General features: G+C 43.1%; 1 protein-coding gene across 1 annotated transcript in view; it reads right to left on the bottom strand.

Annotated features, from left to right (window-relative positions):
* The window catches only part of lmbr1 (limb development membrane protein 1), a 34,303-nt gene that overhangs the window by 8,550 nt on the left and 11,203 nt on the right, over window positions 1-14,550 (bottom strand). The window contains exons 6-13 of the mRNA XM_023420080.2: window positions 10,879-11,005; window positions 10,413-10,481; window positions 10,246-10,310; window positions 9,840-9,912; window positions 5,909-5,998; window positions 4,706-4,782; window positions 4,144-4,221; window positions 29-102 (exon numbers count right to left, since the gene is read on the bottom strand). Coding sequence (XP_023275848.1) covers window positions 29-102; window positions 4,144-4,221; window positions 4,706-4,782; window positions 5,909-5,998; window positions 9,840-9,912; window positions 10,246-10,310; window positions 10,413-10,481; window positions 10,879-11,005 — 653 coding nt within the window. The remainder of the gene's footprint in view (window positions 1-28; window positions 103-4,143; window positions 4,222-4,705; window positions 4,783-5,908; window positions 5,999-9,839; window positions 9,913-10,245; window positions 10,311-10,412; window positions 10,482-10,878; window positions 11,006-14,550) is intronic.

Here is a 14,550-nt window from a genome sequence, read left to right as displayed (position 1 = left end):
GGGGGTGGGGGGGTTACTAAAAGGATACAACATGAGGATGATCTCCAGCGCTGCATGAGCCACGCCAAATGTGGAGAGAGAAGTGTTCCCAATGTTTCGGTCCTGGATGATGGAGATATAGACATAAAACTTGGTTAGTCAATGTCATCACACACCAATCTTATATAAACACATCACAAATAAAAAAAAAGAAAAAAAAAGAAAATGGGAAACGACAGCACTGCAGGCAGTTGCACACACATGCAATTACAGAAATCCTGCATAGTAAGTACGCGGTGCATGAAGAATTTCCCCACTTGGGAAAGACAGAATCAAATTGGCAAAGTAATGAATGGAACAAGATGAAAGAGGCTCTTTTCAAATCACTGTCGATCATACAATATGTGAACAGGTGTTCAAACAAAAACGGCACATTGCTTACGGTAAGAAGAGTGTACAGGCTGAAAGCAAGCCAAAAACATAAAAACAACAAAACAAATACTTCAGCAAACATACTAGACACCCCCCCCCCCTCCCCCAACACACACACATACACACACATACCCACCCACACTCTCACCCTCAACCCCTAAACCCCTTTTGAAACGAGCAGTAGAAAGACATTCATCTACATACACTGCACATACCAAGAATCTTTCTCGTCAACTCATAGGTATTTGCTTTTGTTGGACTGGGCACCAGTGTTGATCACTGTGTTGTGCAGGGCACCTACAGTACTACACATTATGTCCACAAGTAAGAAGTGACCGAACTGCTCACTGTCAACCTATACAAGTTAGAAATCATACTTATTTACAGCTCAATGCTGTTAAAAAAAAAAAACTGCCTCAAACTTACGGTTTCACATTCAGATCTTGTAGATGTGCAAGATCATATGCAGATACAACTGTACAGTACAATACTACTGAATAATATACAGCCTATTACAGTACAACCACTAACATTGAGGTGCAATGCTCATGTACAATATTTACTATTCTGGCAATACCAATATGTATCACAATTACACAGTAAACATCTAGAGTATGTACTTTTAGTTCGTTATTTATATGTTTTTTTATTGTATTTTATTTCTTCTTACCCACCTTGAGTGTCCTTATCTTGATTTGTTTTGTAAAAGAGCCTGAAGAAAAAAGGAAAGCCTGGCAGGTTGTTTCATGCCTTTTTATGCAACTGTCATCCCTAGGAGCTTACTGCAGAGCCATGGTGCAGTGCTCTTTCTCTCTTACACAGGGAATTAGCAGACAGCATCTGATGTCATTTATTAATGGAGGGCGGGCGAGCATGCATTAAGGCTCTGTGTGTGTGTGTGTGTGTGTGTGTGTGTGTGTGTGTGTGTGTGTGTGTCTGTCTGTCTGTGTGTGCGCGCGCATATGCGTCTATGCGCACACTAAGGACAGCTAGCTTTCACAGTACGCCTCCTTTCAACTCTTTACTTCTTTTCATTCCAGTAGCAGGAAGGGTGATGGAGTGTGTGTTCGTGTGTGTGAAAGAGATGGTGGGTGTGTGTGTGGGTGGGTGGGGGGTATACACGTCTGTACTGCCTGCCACCGCTCAGTCAGCAAGACACATTGCATTTGTGCAATACCTGCACATTGGCAAGATTGTCGGCACCTTTCACACACACGTACAGAACTACGAATCATGTTGTGGCCATCTGATCTCAGGGGGGTCCTGTAAGTAATGGTAGCTTTGTTTAACTTACTTTATTTTAACATACAAAACATAGTAAACCTAATCCTTACCTACTTGCCCACCAGATATTTCCCCAGTTCACACATATGGTAGGAGTAGAAGAAAAAGTCATAAAAACACAGTAAATATAATATACAGGAGGCGCTATTAACTTTAGGTACCTAGTGATCAAGGTGATCGACACATGCAACGCTTACTTTCAGCTGGGCTATGACCTTGGTCAAGAGACCTTATTTGACACAGAGCATACTGCCTAGTTTTGCAACAGTAGCACCACTCATCTCTGCATCACACAACAGACTGTTATATTCAAAACCATTTGTCAAGAACAATAATAAATACCCTGGTAGTTTTACCCTCTTCTCTGATGTCTGAATCAGTAATACTAGAGATTCCAAAGGCGCAGTCTGGAATCCTGTTCGCTCCAATATCACCATATTGTGGCTGTTTCTTTAGTCATTTATAAGTAAAGCTACAAGTTAAACCATGACTTTTAACTGTAGCAGTTACATGTATTTAATTCTACTTTATCTTGCCATAAAAATGTCATCGTCATTTTTTTTTCATTTCTTCACTGTAGAGCTACGGACATTTATTGGCAACAACGGTAGTCCCACTGGTACATTCACTCTCACTTTAAGACCATCTTGTCAAATTCTTTCTTATTTCAAGAATGAATTTCCCATAATTAGTTTTTATATTGCCAGTGAGTGGATTGATGACAATATTGAGATGTCTCAACTGCAGTGGGATTAAAGCTCATACTGTTTGCCATGGCCAGAATGGATGTGGTTGGACTGCTTGTATACACGTATACAAATAAAAATAAGTAAATAGGTCTGCAGTTCAGTCGATCGGTATGATGGAAGTTTCAAGTGGTAATGTTGACATTTATTTTCGCCTTAGTTAACCATTGGGTAACGATGTAAACAGGCATGGAACAAAGGGTCATCAGACAGAAGTCGAGAAGTCGCAGTTAAGGTGCTTATGTGAGTGAAAGTCTGAAGGGCAACTTTAGTGAGGTGAAAATTGCAGTCCAGTTGTAGCTAATTGTCCATTTTACAAAATACAGTGTCAAGTGTGGTGGCTGCCAAACAGGAGGGGCTGCAGTAACAATTTTATTGGTCCCTCTTAGTGCTTGTTCATCAAGCTGTAAAACACCGTGTCCTTTGACAGAGGCAGCTCCAGTCTCCCCACCCCTCCTCCCCCTTGTTGTTTCTACAGCATCTTTGCATTCTCTTCTTCTCCATCCACCTGCTTCTTCTTCTCATATTGCTCCCCATCATCCTCCTCCACCTCCGTCCTCCGCTCTGTAAAGTTGAGCGGGGCACTGCTCAGTATGCTAAGAACTACAGAGGGATGCTTAGTTAGAGGGGAAGACAAACATTGACAGGGCACTTCCATTGTGCTCCTCCCCCACAACAATCAGCACATCAGGGCCTCATTTGACTTTCCCACAGTCTGAGTCTCTTTGCTCCGACAGAACCTTAAACCAGCCGCGCTCTCCACTTCTTTATATCACTTTCCCTCCCCTGCCCTTATCTCCTTCCAGACATTATGCAGGTAACTTTGAGGGAATTTCTGCGCTAGAGGGAAGGAGTTTGACAGCTGGAGGGTAGGGTTAACAGGTGGATAGATGGATAGATGCACACCATATCGATTATTTTGGAGGATGAGACCCCTCGCCTCCCTTCTCCTTATAGTGGTGTGAGATCAGAGGTGTGGCTTCCATCCAGCTCAACAAACGCATAAACCATTTAGTGGGGCCACACTGTCAGGGAGGACAGCTTCAACCTGCATGACAAGTGTAATTTGGGGGATTTTCTGAGATGCGTCATGCCAAAGAAAACATCTCTGCTCAATAAAATAATTGGAATGTTGAGGGCAGCTCTGTCAGTTGCCCGCAAGACGCGAAATTAAATGAGGGAGAAATAGGATACATTATGTTGCCCCCTTTCAGACAAGAATGCAACCACAAACGCACACACACACAAGCGCGCAAGCACAAGCACGCACGCACCTCTGTCACTGCAGATGAGAAGAGATAAGAAGAGCTTAAAACACATTGCATGTTAGGCGGAGATGTAAATCTCTGAGAGCCATTCCACACGCAGTTAGTCTGCCTCACAGTGAGAGCCCTTCACCTGGCCCTGTCCGCCTTCGCAGAAGGGAGGAAAAGCAGCTTATTCACCCACTGTTGACTTGAGACACGTAGCTAGCTCACTGAATCTGCACACTGCTGTGAAATGACTTTCAATGAGCTTCCAAAACAAAACCAGAGGCACAAGGTTGGGGCCTGATTAACATCTGGTCGGGCCTTTTCTTCCAGCATGCACCTGAGCATATCCGGAATTTGACTTATGTCTCCGCCAGGAACATGGCAGGTCTGTGGTGTGTGTGTGTGTGTTTGTGTGTATGTGTGTGTGCGCAGGTAGACAGTAGGCTTACTGTGGATCCCTTGGGCATGGCAGTCTCATCCACTAGAAGGTAGAGGATATTCAGTGCCACCATAAGAACTGAGATTGTCTGCAGACAGAGAGGAAGGTAAAGATTTGTTTACACATGGTATAATTATAAAAAGTATCCAGCATCATGGTATAATTGAATTGTAGAGGCCTTGCTGATCCTTAAGTATGGTAATGCATAATAACCATCTTGTGATTGTTAACGGTTCCAACATTAAGCTTCTCAAAACCTGAACAATGTGGGGGTTGTTTGATGCACGTGCCGTGCGTCTCACATGGCCTTTCTGCCTTATCTAACAATATCAGACGGCGTAAATAGTATTCCCACACTATAATCTATTGAAAATCACAGTTGTTGCAGGTGGCTATTCAGCATTGTCTTAAACAGCTATTAAACAAAAGTGGTTTCCCCACCCAGACACTGTGGGAAAACTGTAAGAGGATGGAGTTTGAGGTGCAGTGTTAGTCCGTATGGCCACCAGCCAGGCTGTATACGCCATGAGTAAACAGTTGGGGCTTAATGATAGGTCAGTCTCAGCACTCACCGTTCCTGAGAGCAGGATCAGCATCACTATGGGATACAGCAAGTTCTTCTCCCAACCTGATGCCTTCTTTCTTCTCTCTGAGAGGAAATGAGAGTGAGACAAAGTGTGAGGTTGTTTGTCTTCAGAAATATATGTAGAGCCAACTCCCTAATAGCAAGATTCAATGATGAGCTAATCTCCTCCATTACAAACCACCTTCCACCACCGGTTAATGAATGTGTTCATCAAAGACAACTACTGAAACCTCAAACCCTCTGGCTTTATTTACAGGGTTTGTACAGCATGGTTTGGTAAAACATATCGTGAGTGCGTGTACCAAACACAATCTCACCTCTCATTGCAACCCCCTGCCCCCTCCCTGCTAAGTAATATACATTTCATAACCTTCAAAAATGATGCTCTTCCTCTTTAATTAGCCACACTCATCATTGCCTTAATTAGTGGAAACAACAATAAATCCTGGATGAAAAGAAACGCAGCAAAATTAATTCTGTGATTTATATTTTGGTCAGAATGTGCGTGCGTGCGTGCGTGCGTGCGTGCGTGTGTGTGTGTGCGCGAGCGAGCAAGTGGTGGGCAACTAATGTGTCTAATTCTTCCAAGCTAGATGAAACATTTAAAGTTTATCTCTTCCATCTTCATCTTATTTCCACAGATCATCAGTCATGTTTGTAGACACTGATGACAGCCTGTAGACCGCGTGCACTATGTCTTCTGTTATGGACATCCACAGTCCTCTTACAATATGCATCTGACTGCCCTCTAGTCCTAGCATATTGACTTTCTTTCTCTATTTCCAACCTTGTTAGTCCTCCTTATTCTCAAAGTGCACCCACCCTGCCTGCCCGAGAAGTTTGCCAAGTGCACTTTATATGCACCATCCTTCTAAATTAATGACATCACTAAAAGGCTTGCTACAATATAAAGTTTGCATCTTGTCCAATATCCTAAGTGCCTTTGTGCTCTCCTCCCCCCACCCTGCTCCCCAAAAGGCTCAAGCCTCATTTATAATATCCTAAAATGGATGGAAAATTATCAGGCTGTTCTGGTCCAAGTCCAAATTAAGAAATTAAGGCAGACGGAGAGAAAGCGGCTGCCTGTCAGCAATATGTAAAAAGCTAATTCCTTTGGCATATATTTCCATGGCAGTTCAAGGTTTTAAGACAAAATATATCAGACGTGTCACAGAATACAAACACTTACCCAATTTATTTCTCTGATTTCTAATATTGTCCAGTTCTTTGTTGAGCTGATGAGCAAAGCTTCCTCGAGTGTAAGTGTATGAGGACGATCCTGCGGAGAGAGAAATCATTGACATTAATTCAATTTGTTGCATGATCCGATGTTGTTTAGGGCTGTAACTAACAATTATTTTCATTATTGATTAATCTGCCAATTTCATTAATAGCTAACTCTATGAAAACAGTCCAGAACCCGAAAATATTCAAATTTGAAAACTGTCTCGTCTGAGACACTTGAACCAGATTGGCTTGTTTTCTTGACTAAACAGCCAAAACAAAGAATCAATTATCAAAACAGGCAATTAATTTCTTTCAGTCAATTAATGTTGTTCAAACAGATAAGATACTAAAGTTTTTGTGTGATGTATATACTGCATCTGCCAGGGCCACTGAAGAAACTCTTGAACAGTATTTTCAGACACTTCTCATACAGAAAAAAAAATAGAAGATGGTGTCCTTATTAAGAGGATGTTAACTTCCCTTAGCGTATGGTATTTGACTTCTCTTTATTAAGCAACCCCATCAAAACAAGTAATCCTGCTCAGAACATAACAATGTGATCTCAAACAAGTAAAAATAATCTCTTGTGTCAGGAGCTGTCTAGCGCATGCCACAACTGGTTGAGTGGGCTGGAGAAGACAGCAAGGGATTCTCCAGGAAAACCACAAGGCCAGCTCATTTAAGGCTAATTTATCTATTTTACTCTGTTTTCCTTCCAGCTTGACGCACTAGCGTAGAGGCCCCTCAGAGCCAAAGTGGAAGAGTATCCATTTGCATCCCCTGGGGTGATTGGCAGATCAAGACCAATTAGTTCAGTGTTACAGTGTTACTAGCGTGCAATAAAAATACCATCTTTCATCTTGTTACAAGAGAGAGGGACCAATCACTTTGATCAAACCTTTTTCTTCCCTCTGTCATTATGACACGCCCTGTCTGGATGGGTTTAAGTAGGCAGAAGAGGGGAGATAGACGGGGAGAGAGAGAGTTAACAGTCTTGTCTGTGCCCTCGCAGATACCTGTCCCGGGATCTAAGCAGGGGAAAGTTTGAACCCTCCGAGCAAATGCAGTCACAACACAACAGGAAATGTCACGGACAGTTCAACAGTTTTTTTTTTTCCTCCAGAGACGAACTGAACACTGAACTGCCTCAGGGTAGCCAAATCTGCTCAGCCGCAAGTGAACTAATCTATCACCTAAGTGCACAACATATCCAAACATGGCCTTACACATCACCAAGCACAGATAAATCATTGATCAAATGAAAAGTAGATTCTTCACAGCCATGAAAAGTAGCAGATCTAAGTAAAGACAAAGAACAATATCGTCACTTGTTCCAAGCAGAAGGGTAAAATAGTGAGAAACTCAACTGCAGTATCTCCAATGACATCATTCCAAACTGAAGTTAAATATATCCTTCTCCTTCTGCTGGCAGCATCAAGTAAAAGACTGAGTTACAGCGAGGCAGAGATGCTGAGTGAGGCTTCTGGCAGCCAGGAAGGCCCAGAGTAATTCAACATATCCTCTCCAACCTTCACCACAGCCGAAAAATTACGTCATCTACAAATATGCTAAACACCATGCTGAGACAACAGAGGTACTGGCAAGGTCATTGTGCCGCATAGCATCTGGACAGGCGCTCTGTTGCTCTGATATCAGCAGATCAGGGTCTTGAAAGGGCAATGTGGACAAGCATGTGTGCCACACTGTATGCGCTGCAGTGTATTTGTGGGCTCTAGTGATTAGATTGCACTCTTAGAACACATTCTCAGCCAAATTACCTGATGAAACTATAGATACAATAGTCACTTACTGGGTACGGCTTGCAGGTATTAGGTGTTACAGCCTGAATTCCCCAAAACTCGTAGATAACAAGGTTCTTCCAGCTGGGATTGTTCATCTCAAAGATGCTTTACTAGGTCAAGATCTGGGGCTAGAGAAGTATCTTTCATGTTCCTTGAACCATCTTTAAAGCTGTGTGCAATGAGGCTATAAAGAAATGCACCTGATCAGAAACTAAGTGAAAACTCTATATTATATACATATTATCATGCCATCACAGCCTGATTGTTGTTTACATTTGAGTCTGGAATCTACAAATGTGGGTATTTTTTTGGTTGAAATGTATTTTAAATGATTAATCAGTTATCAAAATTGCTGCAAATTCATTTTATGTCAATCGACTAATCAATTAACTGACTGATTGTTTCAGATCCAATAACCAAATCAAACCCAGTCACCTTTTCTGTCTGCAACAACATCTAAAGGCATTTAAAATCAGTAAAGAAAGGGTGCACAATTGTGTAAGCACAATGTGAAAATAGTTTCTTGTAAGTTGAGTGTTAGTGGCTTATCTGGAAGTTCGAAGGGGCATGTCTCCAAACATTTTACTTATTAGGTTCATCATGCCCTTGACAAAGAAAACAGACACACATGTCCAGTCAATTTAAGCCACAACCTTCTGATCTGCAAGACTTAAAGCATCAACAATGTCATTACAAATGGGCAATTGCATGTAGAGAGAGTACAATAAAGGCCCAGACATATAAATAAACAGATGCATCAACTGATGTGGCTCAACCGTGCACATCTACAAACACAAACTGGGTAAGAGGATAATCTGTTCGAGGAGCTGGATGCAGAGAGAACACAGGTGAAGCAAGAAGACGCCATTGCTCACCTCTGGAGTGTGTCCTGTGAACTGTTGCTGAACTGCCTTCTACTCAGCGCTCTCAGCAGATCAAAGGAACACCACTCTAGCCTTCAGTTTCACCTATGTGTGAGCATGGACACTGTGTGTGTGTGCATGTACATACAGTGTGTGCATAAAAAAAAAAACATGCATGTCAACATCCTCCTTCACCTTTAATTCCCACCTCTTTAACAGGCAAAAATGAATTGCAGCTTGGCCTCAGCGCACACATGGAGATGTTGACCACTTTTTTTTTTGCCACACAGTGACTTGTAAAGATCAAACAGTCTTGGGGATGATAAGGAACAGATTACAATTATTCTATCATTTAGTTCAAAGCATTGCAGTGTGGAATGAGCCTTAAGGAACCATACGCTTAGGTGGCAGTCTATGGAGGTGGCCGGCGTAGCATTCGAAAACAAGCGTTATCAGGGAGTGATCTCCCTTACCTCCCTGGTTTGAAAGGACGCTCATCCTCTTCATTTACTCGCATCTGTACACTTGGTTGCGTGCTTGAGTTAATATTAAAGTAGGTTTTGGAACCCGGCCTAAATACTTCCTGCTTTTTCAGATTATTCAACGTCAAACAAGGAATTTGGGAACACGGGTGGACATGAAAAGGAAATGCAGGCTAAAAGAATAACATCTTCAGCGTCCTTAAACTCTTTAAAAGTTCCCTTTGTGCCCAAGTCCAGAGAACAGCACAGGGCTCCTGGTTTCTTTTCAGAAGTCAATGAAAAGTCGCTGCTCTTTAATGTCCACAGGACAAAGCCAAAACTTCTTGTAAAAGATTTAATTTCCATCCTATTACCCAGGCTACAATTCTAAGCCTGACATTAAATGAGGCAATCATTTCGCCAGCAGTGACAGTGGCACTGGAGTGTCTTAAATGGATCCTTAAAAACTTCCTAAACATAAAATATGGTCCTTGCCATGGTGGCTGCTTTGCCCTGAAGCAGAAAGTTATGAGAGTAAGACAGTGGTAGAAAAAGGCTGTGTGGGTGGACTTTTGTGATTGTCTGTGCGTGCGTGCGTGCGTGTGTGCGTGCGTGTGTGTGTGTGTGTGTGTGTGTGCGTGTGTGCACATGCATGGCTGAATTTTCAATCCTAATTGATTCCAGTGTGGCATGCTCCATCACACCCAATAGGCCAGTCAACCCCTCCCCTCCCCTATAATGTGCCAACACGTCTCCCACAGACATACCGTTTAATCTCCTCTGAAGGGCTTCCTCCTGCAAATGGATGCAGTAAATCTGCTCATCCAGGTCCTCCAGGATCTGAAGGGGAGGGAGCAGAGGAGGAAGAGATGAAATGGGTTATAATTAGGCCCAAAGTGGGACTGGAGAGATGGCAGATGGGAAGATGAGTTGGTGATGTATTTGTAGTCCTCTGTCGCGATTGTAAATGGCCGACCAAGACAGACATCGTTTGGAGAGGAGGAGCAAAGCGGGTTCAAGTCTGAGCTGATCTGTTCAAGTTCAACCAGTCTTTTTTTTTTTTTTTTAAAGAAAAATTTAATTAAAACTATTCAATCAACTTTTTCTATTGGCCAAACCGTTTACAAACCACAACCATCTATATTTAAATATTTCATCCAAATGATTACTTACTGTTGGCTTCACTAGCAACTGGCCCATGACGGTGAACATCCTGGACAATCCCACAGGAGTGCACACTACACAGCGGACAGAAAACAGTGTGATCAGCTTGTGTGTTTACTCACTCAGCTATGATTCTGTTTGCTTCAGTGTGTGTGGGGTGAAGTTAAATGGCTTACTTAGCAAAAGCAGTCCCCCCATCAGAGATATACAAGAATAGAGGTACGGTAAGTAGAACTCCCAAAGATCTATTGAAAAAAAAACGGGAATTTAGTAAAATATACACATAAAAAGAACAGTTCAACATTTAAAGACTATTAAAGAAACAGTGCCAGCATTTTTTATATTTTGATTTTTTGAAGGGATCAAACAAACAAGATAGAGTTTGTTAATTTGTTAGCTTTAGATAAGCTGGTGAGCCAAGAAAATGTTTCCCTGCGTCTTTATGCCAAACTAAGCTAATCAATTTGCAGCTCAAGTTTTATAGGTAATGCACAGTCATGAGAGGGGTATAAAACTTCTCATCTAATGCTCTGCCAGAGTCAAAAAAAAAAAAAGTAATTTGCAAATTGTCAAATTATTCCTATGAAATACAATGAAGAGATTTACAGACACAAATGACACAGAATCCTTGAAAAAACGTACCGTAGAGGGACTCCATACTGGCTGCGTCATTGTCGATGAGTGCTGACGCCACCCACACGATGCCCAGGATGAGCAAAGCCAGTAGGAAGAGCATCACAAAGGTCTCAAGAATACGCGCCTTAATGCCCTGATAGTAAAAAAAAAGTGCACATAAAAGAGAGAAATGTATTTAGAGACAGCTGAAATCAATATCATAATAGACACAAAGACGTTTATAGTAACACAGTTTCATCGAAAAACTCATTAATCAAACTAATTGTTCATTGCACTGAGCTGGAAGGTGGTATTTCCTACATTTTATATCCAAACCACCAAACCAGATTCATTTTACGAGACGTCCCCCCTCCTCACTCCATCCTGCCTCGCTCATACTAAACAGCATCATTTCCATTCGCAGCACACAAACATGACATAAACGCTCCCACGGATTTCTGTGTAAAACAGCTCTTTTATACACACATATTGAAGTCTATAAAGTGGGTCTAACGGGGCTGGTGGTGGCAGAGGTGAAATTAAAAAGAGGAGGGGGCGCGGGGGGTGGGGGGTGCTGTAAGGAGCATGAAGCCTGGCTGGGTCAGCTACTGTCTGCGATCAAGAGCAGGCCTCCCATCTGGGACTGATTAGGAGCTCCCTTAGCACCACGGTCGCGTCCCGGGCTGGGCAGACAAGAGGGGTTTGGGGTAATTTGGGTTTTCCGGGTCACAAACTGCTGAGTGGTTAATAAAGTCCTCCTCTACCTGTTCACACAGTTTCCATTTCCCGCCCTGCTGGAGAGCCGAGCCGTCTAGCGCTGTAAGATAGATAGGCGCTCTCATACACATGTCAGGTAGGCTACCAGGCACGGGATAACAAGGGCTCTCTGCCTTTTGGAGTGCTGCTTAAATTGGGTACATATGAGCAATTTGTTACCAGCTAACATAATGACTGTGCGGTTGCTGTTCAGTATTTGCCAACAGGTACATGAAGGGGGTCTCTCTTTGAAAGTTGCCCCCGTTAATCATGAAGCCACTTTATAGAATGGAAATGGTTTTAATTCTGCACGCTAAATCAAACAAGGTTTTTAGGGTTTTTTTTTGTTTGTTTAGTTCCCCAACACAGTTGACTGTCATCCAAACGATCTGTCCTTTAGCGTTTGTATTACAATTTGGGTCACAGTTTAGCAGCTGTCTTCTAATTCACTCTTGAGCTCTCATTTCTTTTACTCTGACAAACCGCATTTCGTGGGTCAAAGACATATTCGGTCGATTTAATATTTCCCCATTGTCACCGCCCCCGTCTATACTTTGATATAGGGCCTTTATTTGTCCAGGATGTTCATCATCATGGGCCGATTATTCCATTCATTGTCAGGGGTTGAAAAATTACCCTGTAGCATCCTGTCGCTATACGTGCTGCTGCACATGCTGTACGTGCCTCTCGCCTCCTCTTATGGTGATATTCTGAAAAAGCCTCAGTGAGTGAGTGTAGAATTTTCTAGCACAACAGAGAGGAAAGTGGGCAGGGTCTGGAGTGCCCCAGTGTGGCCAAAGTGGACACTGCAGCCACTCGACAGGTAACGTTAAAGGGAGTAAATGGGCCCTAAAGAAGCTTTACTCAAATTGAAATAAACTTAAAATATCTAATATAGAATGAATAAAATATAACATTAATAAATCTGTTACAGTGATAACACATCTTAGGGGAACCTGTAGGTTTATGTGCCATTATTCCATTAACAACAATGAGGATCAATATTCTAAAAATAAAGCCTCAAATCTGACGTGGACATGAATTTTGCTGACTGCCTCATGCTCTTTTGTACACACTCCACATACTCCGAGCACACTGGACTGATGCAGCAATCAACCATCTCACAACACAACTCAACTGGGCAGTGGGGAAAACACTCAACACCGCTGAATAAAGAAAGAGGGAGATGGAGAGCGATAGAGAGAAATAAAGAGAGAGGACAACAGAGAGAGAGAGAGAATGGTGGAGGAGAGGAGTCAACGTCTGAGCGCATCCCGTTCCCCTGAGGTAAGAGAGGTGAGAGAGGAATGCTTTCAGGGACTTCAGCCACGTCCCACACGCGCTCTCTTAAGGATGCATCAGGACAAGCACAAGCCGCAGGCGGGACGTGCGCCTGCTCAAGCGCACCAGTCCACCTTAACAAGCTGCCCATGCCATGCTGAAGGTGTATTCCCTTTAGATAGGTCTCTCAATCATTTATAAGACTCAAATCATTACCCATTCAGATCATTTAGGGCAAAAGCAATGCTTGTCACCTCCCTTACTATCATCCCCGGTTCCTGCCTTGCTGGAAGAACAATCCACAGTGTCAGACATGATTTGACTGTACAAGAGAAAGAGGACACTGAACTGAGAGGCCTGATTGGTTTCATTGATCCATCCACAAGCCTGACATGGCACATTGAAAGTTCTGTCTATCCTTACCTATTCGTGCATGGGAAAACTGAGACCTTTGTTCCTCATCGTAACGTTAAGGAAGTGAAAATGTGTGCTTTGAAATAAATATGGTATAAAAATAGGAAAGTCCAACTAAGCCATCATCATTATCAAAGATAAAACTGTCAACTGGTGAAGGAAGGGAGGGGGGAAAAAAAAAAAGAAAAAGACCTGTGCCTTGGCGTTCAGAGCGCCTGCTGAAAGTTTCTATTCTTGCCATTCTAAATGTGTAACTACCTCTAAATATAGCAGCTTTGAAATATTCAGCATCCCCCGATCCTCACACTGACATCGAGTGAGGGGCTGGTTAACTGCAGCTATGTTGTACAAGCCTGGAGAGACTTCCAAGAAATGCATGTAGTGGGCCAGGGAGGAAAGTAACTGCTTCATATGAAAGACCAAACAAACATGCATGGATTCACATACGCCACACAAAGGCGGGCGGGCGGACGGATGGACAGACAGACAGACAGACAGACAGACAGACACACGAGCAGCCAAGTACATCAACCTCCAAATCCACCCAATTACACAAAGCCGCTGAGGGCTTGGAAACAGTTCACAAGCTTTTCGCCTAGCCTGTGCTGCAGAAAAACTAAAGCACAATCTGCCCCCGTCTTTGATGTAGTGCTTCGACTGGTGAATCCAGCAGAGAGTTCACCTCTGGAAGCCGAATGCAATGGTGGACAAGTGTGAGAAAGTGTGAGGGATGATTCTTGGGAAGGTGCAGGCCAGGGCTGTGTTGGATGTTGGAGATGAGGGGGGGGGGAAATCAGACAAAGGAAGAGAGTTAGGTGGTGCGGGAGCTTCCTAGTTGCTGCCATCAATCCTTAGCAGGTCAGCAGGCGGTGGCAGAGATCATCCCGCGGACCATCCTTCTGCTCACTGTCAGGGACGTGTGGAACAAGGGCCAAGAGTGTAATAAGTGAGGGAGGGGGCAGGGTCTTTTTTTTTTTTTTTTTTGCTCCCCAGCAAAAAGGACTGCCCTCTTTGCTAAAGACATGCCAGATGCCCAGGACCTTATTAGTGTATCCTTCAACCAGTCGGCCGCAGCGCAATGACCGTGTCAAAGACAGAAAGCAGAGGAGAGGGACACTCCCCTGTAAAGCTGCAGAATGAACTTCTAAAGACTCTTAATAAGACTTCTTAATAAAGCCCCAATGACACGAGAGCATGGGAAATGATCGGCATCACGTCGTATTGTTCAAACTCGGGTGGGGGGGGGGC

Source organism: Seriola lalandi, unplaced genomic scaffold (assembly GCF_002814215.2).
Source record: "Seriola lalandi dorsalis isolate HSWRI2012SDOR001 ecotype SW California unplaced genomic scaffold, Sedor1 jcf7180002054616, whole genome shotgun sequence".
In the NCBI taxonomy this organism is placed as follows: domain Eukaryota; kingdom Metazoa; phylum Chordata; class Actinopteri; order Carangiformes; family Carangidae; genus Seriola; species Seriola lalandi.
Note: the sequence above shows the minus strand (reverse complement) of the source record. Positions and strands in the feature narration are given on the sequence as shown.